Genomic DNA, 26,799 nt, shown 5'->3' with positions numbered 1-26,799 from the left:
TTTTTAATGTTTAAAAAGGTTTAGTTTTAACATACTCTAATTTATGACTTCATGCTGGCGATAGCCATGGCGGGAGGCATTATGTTTTCCGGTTGTGCTTCCATCAGTCTGTCTGATTCTTTTAATGTGATATCTGAAGAATGCCTTGGGAGAATTTCTTTAAATTTGGCACAAACGTCCACTTCGACTCAGTGATGAACTGATTGGATTTGGGTGGTCAATGCTCAAAGTTCAAGGTCACTGTGACCTTGCATCTCTCTTATTCTCATGAATGCCATTACTCAAGAATACCATAAGGGAATGTCTTAAAATTAGGCACAAACTTAAACTTCAACTCAGAGATGGACTAATTGGATTTGGGTGGTCAACGGTCAAGGTCACTGTGATCTTGCATCTTTCTCATTCTTATGAACATTCTAAGTCAAGAATGTCGAGGAAATTTCTTTACTTTGGCACAAACTTGAAGTTGGACACAGTGATGACCTGATTGGATTTAGGTGGCCAAAGATCAAAGTTGAAGGTCACTGTGACCTTGCATCTTTCTCATTCTTGTGAATGTTCTAACTCAAGAATGCCTTCAGGGAATACCTTTAAATTTGGCATAAATATCCACTTGGAGTAGAGGATAAACTGATAAGAATTTAGTGGCCAAAGGTCACTTTGGCCTCACAAAACATGTTTTTGGCCCCAACTCATGAATTCATACAGTAATTACAACAACATTTCAGACAAATGTCTCATAGAATAACATGTTGAAGTACTGACATTTTCTATCCAAAAGGTCAAAGGTCAACTTCACAGTGGCATCATGAGGTTCTGAAAAAACATGTAAAAACAAAACATCATATATGAGACTGGACAGACAAGGATGTAAACTGTAACTGCAGCTTGACTGGTTTTGTGGAGGAAGACAACAGCGTGGTGGTAATTGTAGTTGTCTATTCTAATATGGGGGGTATTTGTCAAGGGCCAATTTTAGGAACTTAAGAACAGGTATTTTAACACAATCACAAACCAAATGTTTGACTAAATTGACAAAGACTAAAACTGAAGAGAGTCCCTGTATTTAATTTTACAGTACAGTCTGATAGTTTTAAATTTTATTTCAGTTTACTACATTGTTTTTTCACACCTAGTTTTAGTTTTCAGTTTAGTTAACTACTGTATAATAACCTTGACTAACAGCACAGTAGGACCTACGTGGCTGGTATGTGTTTACACTGGGGGGTGGTGGTGTATCATTATCTTTCGGTGTGGCTCACATGTGTAGGAGACGCACAGTAAGGAGCGGGAGGCAACATAATCCACTTGCTCACCTGCCCCTAAGGTAAACATATTTGTGCTTCCATAGACCGAGTCTGCTCTGTCTGTGTTTGTACTGTGTGTGTGTGTGTGTGTGTGTGTGTGTCACAGAAGGCTGTAAATATGAGACAAACAGAGGCTCATGCTTCTTCTTGGTCTGACATATTTATTAGGTTCATATCTGAATGTACAAGCTAAATTGACAACAGGAAACAGACACATTACTCCCTAAATGAAAAAAAAAGAAAACAAAACAAAACACCAGCATCAGTCCACTTTACAAAAAAGGCATTTTACAACACGGCTGTCTTTCGCACCACTCCCCTCCAAACACACACGCGCACACACACAAACGCATACTCACACGTACACAAATATGATCAGCTATAATGCGAGAAAGATTTTATCGTTGAAATGGCCTCAGTGTAAGTAACAGACCATGGGGTGGAGTAACAATTTAACACCCACTGTCTCTCAATTAAAGTTCTGGGCACACTCTGTACAATACAGCACATACCCAATGAGGTGAATGAGGCTAATGTGCAAACGTAATGGCACTTAAAGATGACTGTATTGTACCTCATGTCATTAAGCATAACATCGCACCATACCCGTAGCTACACTACACACACACACCACACTCTCAAGGTGAAATACACACACACACACACCCACAAACACAAAGGGTCAGACGCAGTGCTTAGGTTTGGCGAAAGACAGGATGACATATACTGACCCTGTACACACCCTGACAAAAAACAGCCCTGTTTTTCTCCTCTAACCCTGACTTAAACCAACGCTTACTCTCTGCGCAGCTCCACTTCAAACAGCTCGGTGCTGAACGGATAAAAGCAAAAAAAAATATCTGTGATCTAGGATGAATCTTCAAAGTCTTTCTTTGACATGTGGCATCCTCTCCCACTGCTGATAACTCCATCACATGACTTAAAAAAAAAGAAAGAAAAAAAAAAGAAAAACATGAGAGAGGGATCAAACAAAGACTGCTTTAGATAGATCTAGACCTGTGACACCATTGCGAGAAACGAGGCTACTTCACAGATATGAAACCCAGCTGAAACACTGGTGGGAAGACACACTTTGGCAGAAAGCATCGAAGAAAAAAGTATTCTAAAGTATCTACATAATTCACTCGTTCAAGTCAAACGTTCCCACCTCTTTAGAGTGGGGAGTAATGTGTGGTGCGCTTGGCACCATCACCAAATACAAACCAAAAGTGCTTCTTGAAAAAGTGCTTTTAAAATAAATACAACAATCTATGTAAATCGTTCCACAGGCATTTATATGCAATTAAAGTCGACTCCTGCCCTGAGAAAGAGAGAGACGAGGAGAAAGATAAAGTAAAGCATGACTGTCTGGCACACGCAAACTTAAAGGATAATTCTGGTTTCTTACAACTTGGGTTTTGTAATGATTCAGTTATGATTAGATTGTACTCAACAAGTTAAATGTTAATAACATTAGGAAATAAAGCAGGCAGACAGGCGTCAAACAGTTTAATATGATTATCTAAACAACTTTAATTTGGATGAGCACACATTCATATATGATTATTTTCATTATCTATTAATCTGCTAAGTATTTTATTGATTAGATCAATTCATTTCTTGGTCAGGAATACTCAACTTGCTTTACCCAAAGGGCTGCTTTTGCAAAATGACAAGAGGCCAGAGGCCAGTTGCAGGTAAGGTCTACACAGGGGCGGTTTTAAGTTTTATTTTGATGTTTTTTATAAACTGTGGAACCCTATTTACATTCAAAGTAAAAGTCAAATTACAGTGTAAATCAATTTATTTTCATTGTGAAGTAAAAAAGCTGAGTATCACTGGTCTATAAATTGGCAGGAAATTGTGAAAAATTACCATCACAGTTACTAAAAGCCCAAAGTGATACCATCAAATCGATTGTTTTGTCCAACCAACAGTGCAAAACCCAAAAATATATAGTTAGTTAACTATATATAGGGCTGTACTCGAATTACAGTTATGTCAGTCGGATTGGATTTGGCTGTTTCATAAGAATATTCAACTATTCGTTCCTTTTTTTCCTCATAGAGTTTGAGAGTTTTTGGCTTGATGTTCACTGTGACAACATAGACATAATATTGTAAACAAGCTGACGACAGGTCACAAATGTGCAATAACATTTTTTGCTGACGGTAGATTTCAAATGGTTATTTATTAAATAGCGATGATGTGAAGGTGATGAAGGAGACTCCGTGAGCTGTAAATTCACCACTTCTAAGCAGAAGGCAAAAGATAATGTTATTTCAGGGCTTGACCGGGCGAAGTAAGGAGCGCTTACTCTACAGTTGAATCTGGGGATTAAATTGTCCCCAGAAATACACTGCATACTAATTTCTTACCATATTTATTATTACTACAATTATAATCTATTTATTTTTTATTATTTTGTTTTCATTGTCTTTTTTTCCTTTTCTTTTTTCGTCTTCTCTGTTTTTTCTTATCTGTGTTTGTGCATTGTTTAAGTGTTAAAAACTCAGAAATAAAATCTAAAAAAAAATCTGGCTGATTGAATAGAATAGAAACAACTTCATTGTTTTGGATCTGCAACTTTTAGGGGGCAGCCCTGATTGTATATTAGACAAAGAAAAGCAAATTAAGAAACTGATTAAGTTACATTTGACACGAACGACAAACTGATTATCAAAATTTTTGCTTGACGTTTTTGTGTCGATTGACTATTGTATTAATCAACAAATGTTGATTAATAATAAACCCTCATTAAATGGGAAAAGTAACTTCACACAAATTATACGATATAAGCTAAAAGTTGAAGCAGCAGTTTTAGTGTCATTTTAATGGTCACCTTTGTCTTCTCGATAAGATTGGTTCCCTAGAATTTTGTTTAAAACTGATGAATGAAAATAAGACCCAAAATCTAATAAACCAGAATCACCCTTTAAGTAAATAACACAGAGGACACACCGCAGATGACCGACTGACAATCACGCACATGCACGCTCTCAAACCTCCACGTAGGAAGCATGTAGCAGAGGAACAGGAACTGATGCTGGGGTAGTAACCGAAACACAGACATCATTATTGCCTCATTTCAACAGTACAACACACACATACAATACACATGTTGCAACCTGCAAAACAACCGCCTTTCCATACGTTGGATTTATTCCAAAAATAGATATAATGTTTATATATACTGTTTACATTTATATTACGTTTACATGTTACCAAGAATAGCCACAACCTAATACAGGTTCAAATTTCACAATATTACATTTAAACAGCTCTGAGGGTGATATGAATCAGTATGTGCACACCACTGTGTTTTTTTGCTCGTGTGTATAGATTTGGTTGTGCATACATGCGTGTATGACGCTGTGTGTGTGCATGTGTGTCACACAGGTGTGCTTTCTTTGTATCTGCATACCTCTCCTTTGACCTGAGAATGTGCTCTATACCTCGGACAGAGCTCAAACACACACGCACACACACACACGTCAACACACATGGATACAACAGCACACACACCTCTAAACTACATGAATTTCTCAGAGGTTTGAGGAGGAAGTGACACATGATGCTCCCAAATCTGATGCTCCAAAAGGGGAGCATTTATGTTCCACATGATCGAAGCAAAGAAATCTTACTTGGATTGAGAAATTATTTAGGCAGCATGTATGAAAAAAGCCAAATCATTATCACTCACACATTTGCACTAATAAAATGTCTGCCTGGCATGTACTACAGAGAAATGCTGAAGAGAAAATGGCAGCTAGCTTTGCAAGCATCTTGGCTTTTGTAATCTTGGCTGATTATTTGAGTACAGTTTTTCTTTACTAAAGTGTAAACAGTCAAATGCTCTAATAGAAAAAATCTCTGGGCTGTGGTTTAATACCCAGAGAGCAGACATGCTCAAACAATCTGAAATTTGATGCTGAATTTAATAAAGGTCAAATTTCAGACAGGTGTTTGTTTTCTTACAGTGCCACAGCTGGCACTCAAACGCTCATCACATCGCAAGAGTGCCATCACTCTCCTAAGTTCAAAGGGAAAAATCACATTTTGAAACAGTTCATATATAACAGAATTTGGCTTTGGGATCTGGTACAATGAGATGTTCTTTAAAACTCACATTCCTCTTTGAAGCGGTTGTAATAATGTCATGAAGGTGCAGGAGAGTCAGTGTACCTTTGTGTAGATATGTCTTATCCAGCATACATACTGTCAAGGGCTGTTTGACCTCAACACTGAGCGTCTCTCATTCTTCGGACACGAAAGGACATTGGAGGGCTGCTAACAGGAAGCAAAGGTGGCATTGCTGTATGTTGAATGGACAGGTATGAAGCAAGGGTGTGTGTTTGTGTGTGCTGCATCGTTAGGCCGGTCCATTAGCAGACGGCGGCGTCCCTCTGTAAGAAAAACAAAACAAAATTATGAGCATTATAAAACAGACAGGAAGGTAAAATTCAAAGTTTGGATTTATCTTTCAGGGAGTATTCCGGCACCACCCAAATATGATGTAGATGAACAGAATTTGAGTTATAACCTTCAAAATGCAGAAAAATTACAGTTCAATAAATCATTTAACTAAAAGGGAAGGAGTCTGTATGTCTGTCGGTCCAATTTTCTCGACAACCGTTCATCCGATTGACTTCACACTTGGCAATAGAACTGCTGAGGGCCCAACAAAGTGCAGTGTTGAGTGTGAAGTCTTGTGATTTACAGGACATATTTATTAGTAGTGCATTAACACTGCCAAAGGTACACACTGTAGAGTACTGAGAGGGGACCCCTATTAACTGTTACACTGATGAACGACATGCTGGGTACAGCTTGCGCTCCATCGCTCGCTACAATACATTAAGATGAAAAAAGATAGACCAGATACTGGAGATGAAACACTAAATAAAACTTTTAAACATTTCAACCATCAGCAGTGTAACTTGCAGAATGAAAGCTTAAGTTCCAGGAAGTAGCCTGGTCCCCGATAGCTAGCTGTTAGCAAATGACGCATATACTCCAGCACTGCTAGGCATTGCAGCTATATCATGGCAAGTGGATTGCTTAGGACCCAAGAAAGCAGTGTCGAGCGTGAAGCTGTTCGCATGAGCGATTTTTGAGAAAGCAGCAAACAGCAATACTGGAGGCTAAGCAATCAGCTCATTTCAAACAAATTTGGGGTGCTGGCAAACACTAGAGGTCAGTAATTGGAGGAGTCTTGTAATAGGGCTCATTCTTGCAAGGTGTTTAACCAAGGATTTGAAGTATTACACACACAAACACAAACTCACACTTACTGTGTGACAGCAGCTGATTGATTAGTTGGACTGGCGGTTGTTGGGTTGGGACAGTCTCCATGTTTCTTTCCCTTTTCGCTTTCTTTTTCATTGCCTTTCCCCTTGTCTTTGATTGAGAGTCCCTCTGCTGGCACCTTATCTGCTTCACTGCAAGAAAAACAAACAAAGCTGTAAGTAACTAGAGACATAGCCAGGGATTGTCACCTGAACTCACAACGTAAAGAGCAAACTGCAGATGCTTCTGTCTGCTCTCAGCTGTACACACTGGCCATAACTCTGCCCAGTGTGTACGGCAACCTGACAATCCACTCCTCTGTTACTGCCAACATATAGCTAGCTATGACTGACCAAAATCAAAAGCCCCTTTTAAACTTCCTCTTCAAGGCAGGAATTTCACGCCGTTGGTCTGCCTCGCTGTTATGTATTAAAGGTACAATCGAGAAATGGAGGGACAGAGTTGTTCTGCCTTAAAGCAGGCATTGGAGGAAGTAAAAGCGATGAAACAACAGCCGGCAGGGTGGGATTATGAGCAGCACAAGTTTGACATTTTGACAACATGTCGTGTACAACCCACCACAGGAGATTATAAAAGTAGCGGTCAGCAGTTAGCAGCTAACTCAAAGACGAAGAACAGTGGCTGAAACTGTTGGCAAATGGGGAAAACAACGAGGTATGACCTGGGCCTCCATGAGAGGAAATAACTCTCCAATCAATAGTCTGTAATCATTATTCAAAAAGAGAAACCAGAGGATCGTCTTGACGCTAGTTAGCAAGTTAGCACATGAACAACACAATCTAACCTCTAATGTTGAAAGAACAAAGCATATTTACAGTGAGGCAGTGAACGATAACACAAACTATCGCGAAACGTTTCTAACGAAAAATAATCTTACCTTATGTAACAAGTTTGTTCCCTACTGACCTTAGCTCTTTGTTTACTTTCCTCACTTCGATTTCTCTTCTTGTGCACTTAGCTGAACTGCCAATCAGCAGGATTTTTATTCAATGACCGACACTGCCATCACCAAATCAACATGCTCAATCGGTCAAAAAAAGTAGACGAGGGCCAATCAGGGGCAAAGGTGTGGGAAAACACTGCACTGATTGGGGCAACAGATGCTAACCAACAGCCCAACATTGACTGATGGCCACGGTAGGCTTGGTGTGTCAGGGCCTTTATATGTCACACTAGAGGCCGACTCTGCCAGCATGCCGTCCAAAATCACACACTGGAGCTGCACCACGCTGCTGCTGTTTGGTTCTGTGTGAAAATGCAAAGGAGGTATAAAAGAGGGACTTTGTTGTGGCCCTATAGCGCAAACTCTGCATAAAAAGGGCTAAAATGAGTTGGGCACACAGTTAAGCAAAAGTTTTTGCTAAGGTAGTTACTGTCAAATTCCACGTAGGGTCTTTTTAATCGTAGCATGCTGTAGGTGCACTGTTTGTTAGTAACTTGCTAATGTATGTGTTGATTTGTTAGAATGTTGATATGTTGGATTGGAAGCAACTTCTGTTCATAGCATGCTATCTGACATACTGTTAGTAGTGTGGGTGCTCTGAGAGACAACAAATCATATTATCTTGGGTTTTCTTAATGTTATGACTAAGACACGAATTATCTGTATCTGTAAAACCACAGTGACCAGTCATACACTGCTCTTATCTTTTTGTGTATTTTTGTAAGATAACAGGCCACCATTTGATTTTTAAAATGCAGAGTGGCATGTTTCATGCCAGGGGTCATTGTCGGGAATTTCAGGGTCATGTTGAGAATATGGGATAAGTCTTGTGTAAGAACAGAGGTCCTGTAGATTCTCTACAAGCCACCAGTTGTGGGTTAGTATATTTTTGTGATGAATTAGGCTTGTCCTGAATTATGGCAAGGAATTGTTACATCATATCCTGTTAAATGCAATGAGCAAACAAAAACAAAGGGCACCATCTGTGCTTATGATGGTCTTTTAAAACCTTCACACAACCTGAGGAACACATTCTGCACTCCAGAGCAAAGAACCTCAAGCACAACATACCGTCTGACTGCTGGTCTGAATACTCTGGAGTCAAAGGGAGATGAGAAAGGAGGGAACAGACAGGAGGAGGCCGATATCAGAAGAAAAACAGAGAAGGTAGAGATAAAATTGTGCAGGAAGGGGAAAAGGGGAAGAAAGACTCTATAAACGCACTTGATTGCAATAGTAGAAGGGGGACACACTGCTCCCATCAGGACAGAGCAGTTGCACATCATGTGTGTGTAAGCGTGTCTACCTGCTGAAGACTGCCCTTTCATTTTTGGCGTCTACAGTGAGCCGAATAGTCTCTTTGCCAGCCCCCGTGGTGATGGTCTCTGTGGTAACCGTCTCACTGGTCGCAGACTCCGTCTTGCCTTCTTCCTCATCGCTGTCTGAGCTGCTGGAGGAGGAGCTGTCTGATGCCACCAATGGAGCTTTTCTCGCCACACACACGCTCCACACACATGCTGCAGAGAGCAAAAGAGAAGAAATCATCTGACTTTAACATGGATGTACACTCATTTCACTGGAGTAAGAGAATGAGAAGCAGTTATAATGAGCTGCCAAATGCATATAGGTATGGGTTGTATGACTCTATAAGCTCACTTACACGTCAGGAGGGCGTGAGATAATAACCTTGTTGTATAGGGTAAGATTACTTTTTTGACAATTGAACCCTTTGGCAGAAATGGTTTGTAATTGTTTGTGTTAATATTCACTAGACCACAATAAATATTCTTTGTTGTATCAGCATTCGGTTGTGTTGTTAATGTGCTAACTGGCTAGCTACCATCTTGAATCCATCCTGTTGGTCGTCCGATTTCCCTTTTTTAATGATAAAAACAGACTATTACTGCCTGCTTGCTACTTGCTAGTTGGCTGTTTGCTCTAGTCTTCTAGTGTTCGAGTGCAACTATTTGACCAACCAGACGACCTGAGGTAGTCAGCCTTTGTGGCCACTAGTTCTTTCTGGAACATTACTGTCACATCACTTTATCTCAGCAGAGTTTGCCAACTTATAGATCTCAGGTAATCCTGAAGGAAAAAGTTGGTAACAAAATTGTGACAACTTTTTATACATAATGTCATTTTTAATGAAAGAGTAAGTTTACTTTCAAAACCAATTATAACTGTTTGACTGTTTTCCCTTTGACTACATTCATTTTAATATCAGAATGAAAAGTTTATCATGATATAAAATCTGTATTTGCAATTGTAAATGTGAATGAATCAAAAGTTACAAAAAATAAACACGCCCCCATTGACTATGTGGTTGAATGTGCTGTGCCGAAGCAACTTACGATTCTGGTTTGGTTTGGTGTTGCCAGATCCGCTGAGCTCCGAGTCCACTGGAGAGCTGCATCTGGGGCCTGTTTCAGAGCTGGGGACATACATCACACAGATAAGAAAACCTCAATAAAATACAGTGCAGCCAATCACCATTATAGTGTGTGTCTATGGTTGCTAGACGGACAACAAAAACCACACAAAACAAAAAAACTATGGGAATACTTTTGTGGACAAACAAGGTTTGAAAGCTGTATTTGTTTTACTTCAAGCTGTAAATAAATGCCAGATATAGATGCCAACTTGCATTATGCCTTGTCGCCATATATTATACCTGGCTACAAACAAAATATATGCTTTATTGTTTGTTTTGAGCATAAATGTTTTTCACTGAAGATTTGTAACTGACACTGCTAAACTGCCAATGCTTTCTCAGGGATATAAAAAATATTTACATTTACATTTCACATGTTACCGGGCTGAGTGACATAAGCATGTTCATATAATATTTCTTCTAAATTTCCAAGGTTTAATGTACTTGGCTTTTTTAGTTCTAATTATTGTTTTATCAAGACAAAGCTTTAAGATGCAGTTTCTCAAATGAGCTCCTCATGTTAATAAGCGACTAGATGATCTGACAAGACAAGTGCAGGGCATAAAAACAAGCCAACAGTTTACACAGAATGAAGACAGGCACAGGACCTAACATCAGTACACTTCCATTCCATTAAAGCTGATCTCTCTTCTCTGCAGGAATCTGCTCTCAATTTATCTCCTAAGATGGATTATATTGAGAATCAGTCAAGATTAAACAACATCATTACAGATGGTGTCCAAGAATCTTCCAATGAAAAATGGTCTGAGACAGAGGAAAAATTTAGGAGCCTTCTTTCTGAGAAATTGCAAATATATCACCAAATATTTAGACGCACATCCACACTCAGACTCACCAACAGAAAGGCTGAAAGTCAGTGAACTTGGCCCATCCTTTCTCCTCTGCCTCTGTGGCAGCTGGTTGGGAGTCTGGAGTGTCCCAGGCAGAAAAGCCTCCTCCTGCTGCAGGAGCCTTTGAGTTCACCTCCCCAAAGTCTGCTATCCAGCCAGTGCCTGAGTGTGAAATAAAAAGCCCGCACACACTCTACGTGAGACACATGCTCGAAACCTGCTTTGGCCTTCACATATAAGGCAAAACAATTATGCATAACTATAGAAAATAACATCTCACTCTTTGTTGCATCGGTCTGGCTTGAGAAAGGGTCCAGGTCATCTTTAGGATCCTCTCCCTCAGAGTCAGAGTCTGCTGTTCTGTCACAGGCTTCAGTACCAGAAGCTGTTGCCCTGTCACAGTCTTTACTGGCTGCAGGGCTCTGGGATGATCGTGACCCACCAAACCTTGAATTAAAAAAAAACATTTGAGTGTGTTTGATTGAGGACAGTTAATCCATATACATAATTTATAACGTCAAGCAAAATGCTGTGTTTCCCCTCTATGCATTTAGCAAGCAGCAGCGCCCTGCCACTGATAAATGATTAGCACCACTGCTATAAATATCTCCCCATATGCAATCAATTCGCTTTAAGCAGCCAGAGTCCAGTACGAGCAAGGATAACAAATGGAACACCCCCAGACAAGGGGTTCAAACCCAGGAGGGAGCCCCTCTGTGCGGAGTTTGCATGTTCTCCCCGTGTCAGTGTGGGTTTTCTCCGGGTAGTCTGGCTTCCTCCCACAAAGACATGCATGGGGATAGGTTAATTGGTAATCCTAAATTGGCCGTAGGCATGAATGTGAGTGTGAATGGTTGTCTGTCTCTATGTGTTAGCCCTGTGACAGTCTGACGACCTGTCCAGGGTGTACCCTGCCTCTCGCCCAATGTCAGCTGGGATAGGCTCCAGCCCCCACCCCGCGACCCTCAAGGGGATAAACGGTTACGGAAATGAAAGAATGAACTTGTATCTGTGCTCTACTTAACAGTCATCAATGGTTTGACAAGCTATGATAGAGTCACAATATTGATTGAAACCCTATATGTCCTATGTTATATCTACCCACACATGCAGGGGCTATTGTAACTGCATGGGAAGCATTTTATTAAATGCAAATCGACATCTACAACTGTGTACGAATATGTGTCGAAAACCCTTCTCGTGCCAGTGGATGCACTTCAGTACCACTGCTGGAAACAATCCCAGGGGAAACTGATGCTGAAATAAAATCCGAAGCACTGATAGCATCTGTGTGTGCTGTTGTGTGTTTACCTGTTACGAGACTTGGTTTGTGTTGCAAAGTTGATCTCTTTCTCCTCCCAAATGTCCTCTTCATCATCATCAAAGGGCTGAATCTTCTCCTTAGAACAGGCCTCAAACACAGCTGTATTAGCCTGCAAAAGACAGATGGATATATCGAATGTATTATGTTTATTCAGTGTACATAAATATTTAAAATGCTGCATAATAACTGCTAAGGTTAAGACTTGAGTTGTGTTTGCCAGTTTCTTTGGTTATTTTTGACTCCTAATGGCCATGAAATTTGTTAATGCATTTTTAAGAAACAACAATGACACTGACAGCCCCAAAACATTACAGAAATACAATTTCATAGACAAAATGTGTGAATACATTTGTATAAATAATCAAAATAAACTCACAGTGTCCTGGCCTGCATCAATGTTGATATTGATCTCTGCAATTCGGTCAAACGTTGCTCTGCCGTAACAATAGAAATTACTCAGTTGGCACACAATAACAACAGTTTACTGTCATACAAAGAAGAATGTCAATTAATTTACCCAATGCTATCATCATGATCAGTAAATTCCTCATCATTGAAGCCAAACTGATCCACAAAGTTAGCTGTCATCTGCTGGATCTGGTAGTCTGAAAAGGCCTACAACACACACCACACATTTGAATTAGATTACTATCTCTGATAACAGCAGCAGTATTTTTGTGTGTGCTTATGTATGTGTACCTGCTGCAGTGTAAGTTCTTTAGGGAAGGGACTCTCCATATCATCCTCTGAAGAGGGACGTGGGTTTCCAGTGCCAACCTGGAGAATTAAAAAACACCACAAATGCAGCATTTGAAGTCTTAATGTGTGTTTAAGTGCAAACAGCTATTATATACTGTTGATGGGTATGTCTGTCTGTGTTTACCAGGTCTATGGTGTTCTTCCTATTAGTCTCTGACAGAGTCTGGTCCACAAAGGTTTCCCAGCGCCCTCTGTAGTCCTCTGGCAGCTCTGCATGCAAAACCACAGCAGCTTTAACAAAGCAATGTACCAGTGGAGTGACATTTGTGTGACTTACTTCTTTTTTCCACATACCTGTGATGAGGCTACTAATCTGTGTGTGAACTGGGCCCTTCTCCAGGTTGTGGACTACAGTGTTGGCAATCCTGGTCAAATGTCCCATGTACCCTCTTCTCATACCACCTTCTGACCTAAACACAGAAATACTACACTTAGGGAAACCCCATAAGCTGCTGCCTGTTATCAAAGAGATCATGCCATTAGGGTTCCTTACTGTATTTTATCATTCTCTTCCCAAGCCCCCAGAATCCTCTGGACAAGGTGGCAGTGCTGAAACAACTTGTGAGACACAAAGACAGAGTCAATTTACTGTTTCAAGTCAGAACAAACCACCACAGTGACTTGTTCCTATAGATTAACACAAGCAGAGACACCTACATGAGTCACCATTAGATTGTGTGCAGAGTTTTCAGTGGTGGCTGAAGGTTCAGAAGGGGTATCAGTCAAAGCCTGCTCCTGTGAAGCATCCTGATGAGGCTTGAATTGTTCCTGGGATCCCAAGCCAGGCTGAAGTCTCATTTCATGGGCACAGGGCCGGAGGATGGCAGCGACACAAAGCTCCACTTGGAGGTGCAGGAAGTTGTTCCACGTATACTTGAAGAACAAGTCCTGAAAAAAGACGCATATTCTCAAGTGGCACGTTTAACATTCATTGCGATCTCAACATTGCACTCTAGGAATGCAGGAGTTTGCTCATCTCACCAGAAGCAGGTCCATCGTATTGAGTCGGCAGAGTTCCTGTGCTACGACAGCATGGCTAGAAGAGCTGGTATACAGCAGAGAGGCCACCAGTCTGGCTACGTGCAGACGTGTGTTCCCTAATGGTTCCTCCAGCACACCCAGAGTAGTCAGCATGGGATTTCGCTAAAAGTGCACAGATGGAGGACATAGAGGAATTTAAGAAACAAAATTCTAAAGGTTTAGCAGAGCCTTGTTGTACAAGTACAAATGCTGTATTGCAAGTGTTGTCTGTAAGTGGCAGAGAATTAAACATAACTACTGAAGGGGGGCGCTGTCGAGCAGCTAATGGAGTAGGTCGTGAGTTGGGTGAGCTCTGCAGAAAATATGATTTAACTTCTTTTTTTTGGCGCCCTACACCAACAATAAGATACAAGAAAACCATCTAAAGCAACTAAAGTTTTGAGCAGTTTCCCGGTTTTTTTACTCCCACTTTTTCCTTGTAAATGGCGAGTAGACCTAACCTGCGTATATACAGCTACACGGGGAAGGCCACTGCTAGCAAGACAAGCACTGACACACCTAGCAACATGTCCGAGCCCGCTGAGCAAAATGTGATGGACATGAAAACTGAGATACTCTCCTCACTCAAAATGGAAATAGCTGGTCTTTTCCAAGCGGAGCTGAAGAGTGCACTCACTGCCGAGTTTAGTGTGATTAAGTCGGAGCTGCAAGCGGTCAAGACGGAAATTGCAAACAACACTGCGGCGTTGCGTGCAGACATGGAAAAAGTTAAAACGACAGTGTCGGACATGGAACGAGGCCTTTCTGCCTGCTCAGACGAGGTAACATCACTGCAGAACACGGTGCAAAAACTCGAGAGAAATGTGGAGAGTCTACAGGAAAAGTGCTTGGACATGGAGGGCGGAATGAGGAGGTCAAATATCCGCATCCTGAACATGGCTGAAGAAACTGGCTCAAGCTCCCCAACCTTTGTCTCGAAATTAATCAAAGATATCTTGAAAATGGATAAAGACGTGCTGATTGACAGATCCCATCGCACTCTCCAGCCGAAGAGATCAGACGGAAAACCTCGAGCCATAATCGCAAGGCTGCACTACTATCAGGACTGCGTTGAGATCCTCCGCCGGGCCAGAGAAGCCGGCCCCCTGCAATACAATGGAGCCACTATCTTCGTGTTCCCCGACTACCCACCGAGCGTTGCCTGAGCGAGATCAGCATTTAACGAGGTCAGAAAACTGCTTCGAGGACGGGACAACATCTGCTACGGCATCCTGCATCCAGCCTGGCTCCGCATTATGCACAACGGGACTGAGAAACTGTTCCAGGACGTGGCTGAGGCTATGGCATATGTGAAAACAAACATTATCTAAAAAATATACTATACTCTGAACTTTCCCTCTTTTGATTTATTTGTTTCTCTCCATGACCTTCATCTGGTGAGTACATGAACATCATATGAACATTGTATGTTGGAGTTGGAACAACAGGATATGGACTATCCAGAGGGGATAACCAGAACCACTTGTTATTGCTTATAACCATAGCTAAAACACTAACTGTCTAAATCATAGATCGCCTCTGTTTTATTTTTTCAAGAATGGGTGCTGGATTTCTGTTTATTTTTCTATGTTTTCTTATATTCTAGATAAGGGTCTGCTTTCAGTGTGTTATGTAAGGGCCTGAAACTTGCCTTATATATTTTGCGAACTGTTCCTCCCCTCTCTTTATTATTTTTTTGTCTCCATGACTCTCGTTTGATCAGTAAAAGATCATTATTGCATATGTGGAAATTGGAACAATATAAGAAATGGACTATTTAGGGGAGATGAGTGTAATCACCACTTGTTACTGATAATCACAGCCAATAATTTGTCGTATTAACCATTTGAATCATTGGCCATTTATGTTTTATAATTGTACTCAGGGACATAGAATGATCAAGAAATCCCAGGGGCTGCTTGGTTGTTGTTTAATTGGCACCACCTTTTCATTTTTTTTAAATTTCTTTTCATACTTTAGAATTATTTGTTGAATTTATATAAGAGCAGAGCAATATGTTAGACTAGCGGTTCCTCACACAAGCACTTAATGTGTGGATATTTTTGCGAGGGGTTTAGTAGTCACCGTGTTCCTCTAGGTGACAGGAGAGGGGAAACCATTGCACCAAACTTTTACTTTATGTTTTTCACTTTTCCTGTTTTTTCTGTTAATGTATTAGAAGAGGGGTCTCTCTTTATACATGCTCAACTAATCAAGACCATCATACACTACTGTATCTCGGAATGTATGTTCTCTACAACAGACTATGGCTAGGCCACATGTGAATGTGAATAAATCAGGAGGTTGTCAGATCACTTTTGTTAGCTGGAACGTGAAATCCTTAAACCATCCAGTAAAACGTAAAAAAGTATTCTCACATCTGAATCAGCTTAATGTAGGGGTTGCCTTCCTCCAAGAAACCCATTTGACCACCTTTGATCATTTTAGACTAAGAGAGAGATGGGTGGGTCAATCTTACCATTCCAACTTTCACTCCAAATCTAGAGGAACTGCTATTCTCATCAACAAGAATGTCCCATTTGTTATGTCCAGTGTGTCCAGATTCTGCTGGTCGCTATATAATAGTGGTAGGCAAATTAAATAACACCCCTGTCACACTGGCAAATTTGTACGCACCAAACTGGGACGACAGTACTTTTTTTACTAGTTTTTTTTTCACGTTTACCCAATATAGACACACATCACCTCATATTAGGAGGCGATATGAACTGTGTGTTATCACCCACTCTGGATCACAGTTCACCTAGAACTACAACCTCATCTAAAGCAGCACAGGCAATTAAACTTTTTCTTAATTCATACAATATAGCTGACACTTGGCGCTTCCAAAATCCCACACGCAGAAGCTATTCTTTCTACTCACCAGTACACAAAACATATTCACGCATAGATTATTTTTTTCTAGACAGTGAATTACTTCCATTAGTCAGGGAATGTGAATATCAGGCCATAGTGATATCAGATCATGCCCCACTATTGATGACTTTATGCATACCAAATACACACGCTAGTTATCGCCCATGGCGTTTCAATACATTACTTCTTTCTGATACCGGATTTGTCAAGTTTATTTCAAATAGATAACTGAATATCTAGTACGTAATCAAACCCCAGGAATGTCCTCTTCTGTAATTTGGGAATCGATGAAAGCATATCTTAGGGGACAAATCATATCATATAGTGCCCATATTAAAAAAGCCTTAAATGAGCGTCTCAAAAAACTAACCAAAGACATCCTTCAACTTGATGAGACACTGGCCCACTCTCCATCACCTGATCTGTTGAAGCAACGATTAACCCTTCAAACTGAACTTAATCTCTTGTCCACAAGGCATGCTGAAAATCTTATAAATAAATCAAGGCATAAGACATACGAATATGGTGAAAAGACTGGCAAGATTCTGGCTCACCAGTTACGCCAAGAAAATGCTAGTCAAGCTATAACTGCGATAAACAACGAGGAGGGCGTTAAACTTACAGATCCTTTTAGAGATTAATCAATGTTTCCATAGGTATTATTCGAAGCTTTATACCACAGAATCTACTAATGATGAATCTCTGTTTGACTCTTTTAGCAGCCTTAACATTCCCATAATTGATGAGGAAACTGCCACCAATTTAGAAAGCCCCTTTTCCAAAGAAGAATTTATTACTGCAGCCAGGTCCATGCAAAATGGGAAATCTCCTGGACCGGATGGATATCCGAGTAAATTCTTTAAAAAATTTGCCAGTGAACTTGCTCCTATATTACTTTTAGTCTATGAAGAATCATTTAACTCCAGCTCACTACCTGAAACAATGAGACAAGCTGTTATATCATTAATCCATAAAAAAGGTAAAAACATTCTAGAATGCGGCTCTTTTCGACCCATCTCTCTATTGAATGTTGACGGTAAATTGCTTGCTAAAATGTTAGCCCTCCGTTTAGAAAATGTTTTACCTTCTGTAGTTTCTGATGATCAGACTGGATTTATTAAAAATCGTCAGTTATTTTTTAATATACGTAGACTAATGAATATTCTTTATAATCCCACTCCACCCGACATTCCTGAGGTGCTTCTATCACCCGATGCTGAGAAAGCGTTTGATCAGGTGGAGTGGGATTACCTCTTTTACACTCTAAAAAATTTGGATTTAGTGCAAAGTTCATATCTTGGATTCACGTTCTCTACTCTCTCCCCTTAGCAGCAATTCGCACAAACAATAACTTATCCTCCTTCTTCCCACTGGGTCGTGGGACCAGGCAAGGCTGCCCTTTATCCCCACTGCTTTTCGCTTTGGCGATCGAACCACTAGCGATTGCCTTACGTAACAATATCTCGATTAAAGGCATACAGAGGAATAATACTGAACATAAAGTATCCCTTTACGCGGACGATATGCTCTTGTACTTATCTGAACTGTTAAGTAGCCTACCACTAACACTTGCCTTATTAGATACATTTGGAAAAATATCTGGTTATAAAATAAATACACAAAAAAAGTGAGCTTATGCCTATAAATCCTGCTGCTGAACAGATTGTGTTTAGTTCACTGCCCTTTAAAATAATTAAAAATAAATTTAAATATTTAGGTATTTGGGTTACGCATAATTTTAAACATCTTTACAAAGCCAACTTCCCCCCACTTATCAAATCTTTGAAAAATGATTTTGAGCGCTGGAACTTATTACCGTTATCATTAGGAGGTAGAATTAACACTATCAAAATGACTGTGCTACCTAGATTTTTGTACCTGTTCCAGTGTATTCCTATCTTTTTGACGAAATCCTTCTTTTTGCTTATTGATAAATTGTTGTCTTCATTTATCTGGAATAAAAAAATTCCACGAATATGAAAGACTATCTTACAGCGACACCGTAAACATGGAGGATTATCCCTACCCAACTTTCAGTATTATTACTGGTCGGCTAACATACGCGTGCTGTTACATTGGCTTAACCCACCACAAGATAGTGGCCCAAAATGGTCACAGTTAGAAAAGTTGTCATGTGGATCTGCCTCTTTAGATGCTTTACTTTGCTCCAAGCTCCCATTACCAGAACCTATATCCAGATATTCTATAAATCCAGTTGTTAAGCACTCCTTGAAGGTTTGGGCACAGTTCAGATGAGCATTTTCACTCAATAGCATGTTAATTAACGCCCCTATATCAAGAAATAATATGTTCAAACCTTCCGTTATAGACGGGTCCTTTAATATCTGGACCAGGAATGGATTAGCTACTTTGAAAGACCTCTGTGTTGATAATAATTTTGCATCATTTGAGCAGCTGAGATTAAAATATGAAATCCCCAACTCACACTTCTTCAAGTATCTGCAACTTCGCAACTTTGTATCCTCACAATCAGCTCAATTTCCGTCGATACCCCCAGCTCTCTCCTTGATTCTCTTTTACAGTTTAGCTCCGACCATAAAGGGCTTATTGGAAAAATCTACATGTCACTCAATTCTCACAATTTAGATCCTTTGTCACGTTTAAAAAGCCAATGGGAAGAAGAATTAGGCATCAAACTTACTGAGGATATATGGGACTCCACATTAGATTGGATAAATTCATCTTCAATTTGCTTAAGACATAAGGTAATACAGTTCAAGATTGTACATAGGTTACATTGGTCTAAAGCGAGATTGGCAAAAATAACACCAAATGTTGACCTTAACTGTGACCGCTGTGGAACAGCAACAGCTACTTTATCACATATGTTCTGGTTTTTCCCAAAATTAACAGAGTTTTGGCAACCTATATTCAAATTCTTTTCTGACCTGCTAGGAATACCCATAGAACCTCTTGCCATAATAGCAATATTTGGTGTAGCACCGCAGGTTTTATGCCCCACTCGACATGGCAAAAACATGATGGCCTTTGCTATGCTACTGGCTAGAAGACTCATATTGCTTAAATGGAAAGACAAATCTCCTCCAACCTTCAATCAATGGATCAGGGATCTTCTGCACCATCTGACTTTAGAAAAAATCCGTTATGCCACAAGAGGCTGTGCCCTCAACTTCTATGCTATATGGCAACCAGTGCTAGATCATGTTGAAAAGATAGATGCCTCAGACATTTTAAATGTATAGATATAACCCCTTCTTCTTTTTACTATCCTTTTATTTTTATTTGTGTATGTTTTTGTTTGTTTTGTTAACTTGATTTGCAGATTTTTGTGTATGTGTGTGTGCGTTTTCTTTTTTTTTTCTTTAAATCATGTACATTTACTGACTTGTGGTGGTGCAGTGGTGTGGGGTTGTTTGTGGGGTGGGATTGTATTGAAATGTATATCAAATTGTATCTTTTATAACTTAAAAAAAACTAATAAAAACAGACATGAGAAAAAAAAACAACTACTGAAGAAAGGGGTTGCTGCGCAGCAAAAATGAGAGCATGCTTGATATTTATAGCATATTCCACACTCTCTGCAAGTGAAAGAGCTTCCCCTTGTGAGTTTTGGTGTAGGACAAGCCCTTGATTGATTTTTTGATGCTTTCCATATTGCCTGAGACTAGCACCTGGATGAACTGGACTGCTGTGCTGAGGGGAGCTCTGATTTTTCTATTGATAACTTATTATATATATTTATCATGTGTAGCATGTTATCTCATTCTACAACAGCTAATATTAAAAGGTGTACTTTTCCGGCTTGTCTGGCATTTCGCTTTGCTATATTTGTGGGGTTTTTTGGCACTGTGTTTCTTGGATACCTACAGCTTATGGTCTGGCATCCAGTCGCTACCTTTTTATAAAGCCTCACCCTCACCTGAGTGCTGTGGGAGGACAATAAAAGTAAGAAAATACAGGCAGAATGTAGAGTCTCTGCAGAAAAATATACAGCCAAACACTTCTGGTGGGTCATAAGTGATGACTGAGAGGGATTACTCCTGTATGAGCCTATACATTTTTTAGGAAAATCCTACATAGTCTAAGGAGTTAAAGATGATTATAGATTTGTACCTTAGGCGGCTCCAGAAGTAGCTGGTGGAAGTGTTTCAGGTGTGGTTGGATGGCCAACAAAATGCTGCTGTTAACAGTGTAACTTCTCTCAAATCCCTGAGCATCCATTACACCATCCACCCTGTCATAAAAAAACATACCAAATATCAAAAACAGGAAACCAATGGATAGTACATTTAATAAATGGTCACACAAGAGAGTTGTGACTAACTTCACTACGACAGGGGTCAAGTGAAAAATGACATTAGCAATCCCTCCATAGTAGAATAGAATTAATTATACACAGTTTAAAACTGCTTCACACAAAAGTCTCACACTCACACAGGCCTCCTGATTTCCAGTAATGTGAGAAGAACTTGAATCCCATTGACGATACAGCTCTCAGTACACTCTGCTGAGAACATATTCTGCAGCAACTGCTCCACACACTCCTGCCTGTGGAAACACAATGGAGTATGTCATCGCCTCCACATCCTGTCAAGAGAGTGCAAACGTGCGTGTGTGTATCTGTCTGTCTGACTTACGACTCCAGCACAGTCAGCAAAGGGTCAGGCTGTGAAATCTCTTGAAGCTGATTGGCCTGGTCTCTGCTCAGACGAATGATGTCGCACAAAGTCTGAGATGCATTAGACTGCCTCTGTTAGAGGAAAAACACAAATGCACACATGAACACTCAGTCCTACAAACTGTTTATTCAAGAGTCTGTGGACGCTAGTGATAGTATGTTTTGTTAAAAATACTGAAATGCCCTTTTACCTCTTCGTCTCTCTCAGGGTGAATGAGCTCTATGAGCCTCTGGGCCAGCTTCTCTTCATTCAGCCACTGTTGAGAAAAACACAACATTATAAATGCAAATATTGGTATGTCATATGTAAAAGCCTGAATGTGGGTCCATTCTTTCATACAATAAGTGTCTCAAGCCGAAGAGGGGGTGGCTCCACACAGCTGATAAGTCTTAGCAGCACATCCATCATGGCTGATGTATCAATATGCTTCAGGACCAAGGAAAGGAAACCCTCCTTCCGTCGCAGGAAACTGATAACCTGAACACAAGAGAGCAGAGGACACACCATGACATGAAAACACCAACTTATTGAGTCCATTGGTTTTTGGGTGAAGTATCATGGACAAAAGTGATGGTTATGAAGGTCACCGGAATCATTTCAAATCATCCCTCTAGAGCATAAATATAAACCCAGAATGTCATAGCCCTCAGGACTGTTTTCAAGATATGTTGCTCTCAACCAACCATCTTGTCAGACATCTTTAAGCTCTACCCTGAACAGGGTAAAACCTGAACTACGTGCATTGCTTTATGCTTTGGAACACCTGCCTGTTGGCATTTCAAGAGAAATAAAACTTCACAGCTATCTTGGTTAATACTAATCCCCACTCTGAGCAGTTTCTATCATCTTGCTGGAGGCACCCCTCAGACTTTGTGAATGAAATCACGACAACACAAAGACATTGCTGAGTATGCCCTTTGATTAAGCTGTCGGTGTGTGCGCGAGTGTGAGTGTGTGTGTGTTTTACCTGCTCAGTCTTCCGTGTGATGAGGTTCCCAATTGTCTTGCTAAAGAAAGATGCCAGGAGGGGGTTAAGTGGGGACGGCTGCTCCAGGAAGGCATACAGAGTTTCTAGCAGAGGCTCCTCATTACCCAGCTTATCATTGATCACTCCTACATCACATGTCAACAGCTCACATGCTATATTTGCATACCTGTAATGAACAAAGAGAACACACCTGTCTGTAACAACAAGCAGAAAAAAATCTTGTTCTAATGTTCTACCTTTGTACTGCTAAAGTAACTAGATTAAAAAAAAGGAACAGGATTGCCCTAATTTTCACAGGTTGACTGTCCAACAGGCACTTAAAATGAATCATCAATGGTTTGTTTAGATAGTTGGATCAAGAACCACTGGTTTTCACAAATCTAAGCCCACTTAAGCTCTGACCTTTACTACAAAATGGCAGGTAAGAGATATGATGGAGTGCAGCACCAGCACAAAAACATCTTTTCCTGGATACAGTACACTACATCAACACATTATACACAACCACCTACTTGAAGCGCTTTGTCTCCTCTACACCAGCAGGGGGCTCTGTGGAAATCATACGGACCAGGTCCTGCATGCACTGGTCCTGGCACAGGAACAGGAGAAGTCTGCAAATCCATAATGATGAGAAAAGGAGCACCAGTTAGCACCAGCAGGAATTACTGGGAATGTAATATCATAATGTGTTGCTAATATACTAAAGCTAACAATAAACAGACCTCCTGTTCTGGGCCTTGCACTCCTGCAACACATCTTCCTCATCCATGAGCTCTGTGAGCGTGACATCCTCCTTGTCTAGTAAAGCCTCCAGGTGAGAAGATGTGTGTAAGTCAAACTTCCAAAACATGGCTGACGTCACCGGCACATACACTTAGCTGCTGACCAAAAGAGGACATAATGATCAGTATGATGACCGTACAGCATACATGCATGAGTTAATGACAAAAACTGTGTACAATATCATGTATGTATGTATGCTCTTACATTTTGGACAAGGAGTAGTATCCTCAGTCAGATCTTGCTAAACCGCCATTTGCCTTATTGACGTTGCATGGCCCGGGCATCAATCAGCATCAGCAAATTCACTCAATGAAAACACAAACACACCAACTTCATTCATACTAAACAACAGTCACACAAACCCAGGAGAGGTTGGCTTCATCCTGGTAATAAAAAAAAAAAACAATAAACAACAAATGTTACAGGATCATTTCCAGGAAGACTTGCTCTGCCTTCATTAGAGCCAGAAGAAGAGTTAAAGTCAGCATAAGTGCGGAGGCTAGGCTTGCACTCCTCTCTGGAGAGAGCAGGAAGCAATGCATCTGTTATTGAGTTAGTGCTGCACATCTGTGTATTGACATCACCCGGCTTGCTTTGAGAATGGCCTCACACATACAGTTACATCAGCAAACAATGACTGGAGTGAGTCTGAGGCTGAACAAAACAAATCCCCCTCCAGGAAGACACTTAACTTTAGTGTGTGATATGAATACTTGTGTTTAAGGGAAACAACGGTGTCAGCCAGTGAATTGGATGAGGACTGCTGAATCTTTTATTAGCTGATGTCTGTACTACTATAAAGTGCAAACTTGAGATTAGGTGTGGTGATGATGACAGCAATGTTTGAGGCAAGCAGGAGCTGCCACTGGCCAATGACTTTAAGGGAGGGATCTTCACTTTATGTCCCCATAAACCAAAGCAACCCATAGATAAAGGAAGAAATCTATCGCAATAAATTTGATCTTTAATTCAGACTATCATTAAGTGGATTACACAGCTGATTACCATGACAAACATGCTGCTGATTCAGCTTGTGTTTGTCTGAATTGTGGGTTAGGCCCCCTTTGAAAATGTATATAATTTCAGATATGGCAGTCAGCATTCACTGTATACACTGAAATACGTGTAATATATTTACAGTGTGAAATAAGGGTTGAACACGAGCACCATTTACACTGATTGCATAACAACAATCTCTCATAATGCTGCCCTTGTGTACCCATCCATTCAATTAACATGATGTAGCTAAACAAACAGGTGTTTTTGAGCTACGACTATAAACTTCAAGAATTATTTTTTTCCTCATAGCTAGATATTGATTTTAAATTCCACACAACAGCACAACCATGGTCAGCTTTAAGACAGGCCTCACATCAGCTGGTAACGGTTCCTGTTAGCTATCAACGCTTGTTTGTTATAACGGAGTAACAGTCATTTCTTTGTGACTTGTCTTATCCACACAGTTATCGAAACTTCACAAGCTAGGTTAGCTTATCTGCTGTTACCAGTCTCTATCGGTGCGTTTATGGTGCTTAACGACGGTGCCTTTCACTTACCTTGCATGCAGGTCGTAAACCAGCCCGCTCGCAATGTCCTAAACGTGTTGCTAACGTTACCAAAGTATTTCAGGACGGTACCGGTGGTAAATTATGTTTATATTGTTTAAAAGGCTAACACCGGTCAGTCATTTATAACGGCTGCGTGGCTAATGTTAGGTGGGATGATGTCCTCCTGATTCAAACCTAGCGTCACCGTCCTCCGACCGTTTGACAGCAAGGCAGCTCGCGCACGGGTGTACGTTAGCCTACATATGTTTTCCTCCACGAGACACGCGACCGTTACCTGTTATCCATCATTTCATCAGTCGTCATCCACAAGCTGAACGGCAACTCGGCGACTTTGGCTGTCAGGTCACCCGAAGGCCCATAGCTGGCTGCTCATGACCGCGAAGCTAGCTTGAAGATACTACCCTCTCCCCGGTTGCAATGTCATTTACACTGCCGTTACACGGCGGTTGGCCTGCCGAGCGGCCGTGTTGTTGACAGGGTCCGAATTACACTTCGGCAGGCAGGCAACAAAAAATCTGTCAGATTTGGAAATCAAAATGGCGGATACCTAAAACGTAATCAAAAGTTCAGCTGTCCGTCAACTGTGTAATCGTAAGACCAACTCCGTATTTATTTGCGGTCACCCTGAAAAACTGCTGTCAGTGTGGAGCTGGTGATACAGCATCAAGTGCTGCAGTGAAACACTCAGATTCATCACTCAAACAAAACATTCAGCTATATGAAACAGTACATTTAATTTCTAAATTGTGCTAAAGAAGATGCAATATTTTTTTTTTAAAAAAAATGTTTAAATCAAAAACATTTTATTACTACAAGAAATTGCTTGGTCCCTGGTCATGGACACCTGACAGTGCGACAAGTGTTTAGGGACTGTCCCTCATTTTCTGACCTCAGATTTTTGAAAAGCCCAAGGGGCCGATCTGAATCTTGATAATAAACACACTTATTTGCGATATAAAAAGCAAGCAGATAATACAAATATGCGACTCAAGCTTTAATTAATCCCTAGAGAAAGAACTACTAAAAATGCTATACCTTATTCATCACCTGGTGTGCTGAGGACCCCCTGTGCAGTGACTCTCGCCCCCATGCTGTTTTGCTGCCCCTGAACACGACTTTCCACTGTGTCAGGTTACAAGTCTGCATATTTATTATTTTACCATATGTGCATCTGCTGCTGCACGGTGAGGCTTTATCACCTGGCAAACAGTTATTGAAAAATACAGCATATATTAGCTATAGTGATAGGCTAATAATCCCTGCCAGGCAAAATACAAAATAGAGTCTAGGTACTCTGTCTTCACTGGTGGAAGAGGTATTCAGACCTCTAAAGTAAAAGAAGCAGTGTAGAAATGCTCAACAGCAAGTAAAAGCAGCAAAACAAACAAACAAACAAACAAAGCACTTTAAGCATCAGAAAATGAAAGTTCTAATTATACAGAAGCCCAACCTGAGAGTTATATCATTATAATATTGAAACATAATAAGGCCAATTGATGCATTAACATGTCAGCCAACTCTTTAATATTGTTATTGGTTTAAGTGTTTCTAATTGTAACTGCTTTATATACTTTGGTGTAGTTTAATCTAAAATAATGCACAGTATTTAATAAACTGGTCATGTTTTGTATGTAAATTCTTCACATGAAAATAAACTACTGATTATAGCTGTTAAATATATGTTGTGGATTAAAAAGTGCAATATTTCCCTTTTGAAATGTAATGGAGTAGAGGAATAAAATCATAATACTCAAGTATAAGTAGGCTACACCAAAATTGTACCAGAGAACAGTGCTTGCATAAAGGTACTTTGATATTTTATACCACTGCTCAAGGTCAATGTATTTCCTTAAACCTTCATTCTCTACAGAAAATTGCTAATCCTTACGCACTGGTGTTATCTGGAAAGTCTGCAGCATAACCAACAAGAGACACTGGTTTAGACAACTGTGAGTCTTTAAAATAGAAGACAGTGAC

The 26,799-nt window shown here is 40.4% G+C and overlaps 1 protein-coding gene across 6 annotated transcripts; it reads right to left on the bottom strand.

The window, feature by feature from the left end:
• Window positions 1-1,436: 1,436 nt before the first annotated feature.
• On the bottom strand, window positions 1,437-25,923 carry ppp6r2b (protein phosphatase 6, regulatory subunit 2b). Of its 6 annotated transcripts, none has more exons than XM_049575364.1 (26): window positions 25,858-25,923; window positions 23,459-23,637; window positions 23,194-23,349; window positions 22,984-23,082; window positions 22,451-22,637; window positions 21,823-21,960; window positions 21,674-21,739; window positions 21,442-21,554; window positions 21,239-21,352; window positions 20,918-21,038; window positions 13,907-14,068; window positions 13,583-13,813; window positions 13,419-13,483; window positions 13,220-13,335; window positions 13,050-13,135; window positions 12,866-12,943; window positions 12,684-12,781; window positions 12,543-12,600; window positions 12,154-12,275; window positions 11,123-11,289; window positions 10,848-11,004; window positions 9,912-9,991; window positions 8,867-9,077; window positions 8,632-8,655; window positions 6,602-6,748; window positions 1,437-5,713 (listed from the first exon to the last, which is right to left on the bottom strand). In XM_049575364.1, exons 3-26 carry the CDS (start codon window positions 23,319-23,321, stop codon window positions 5,680-5,682), a joined length of 2,802 nt encoding a protein of 933 aa, XP_049431321.1. In that variant the 5' UTR covers window positions 23,322-23,349; window positions 23,459-23,637; window positions 25,858-25,923; the 3' UTR covers window positions 1,437-5,679. The 6 variants fall into 6 exon arrangements, with proteins under 6 accessions (XP_049431321.1, XP_049431318.1, XP_049431317.1 ...); XM_049575361.1 differs by lacking the exon at window positions 25,858-25,923 and adding an exon at window positions 25,097-25,497 and having other exon boundaries at window positions 23,194-23,352; XM_049575360.1 differs by lacking the exon at window positions 25,858-25,923 and adding an exon at window positions 25,097-25,497.
• Between the last annotated feature and the right edge of the window lie 876 nt (window positions 25,924-26,799).

Source organism: Epinephelus fuscoguttatus, linkage group LG4 (assembly GCF_011397635.1).
Source record: "Epinephelus fuscoguttatus linkage group LG4, E.fuscoguttatus.final_Chr_v1".
Taxonomy (NCBI): domain Eukaryota; kingdom Metazoa; phylum Chordata; class Actinopteri; order Perciformes; family Serranidae; genus Epinephelus; species Epinephelus fuscoguttatus.
Note: the sequence above shows the minus strand (reverse complement) of the source record. Positions and strands in the feature narration are given on the sequence as shown.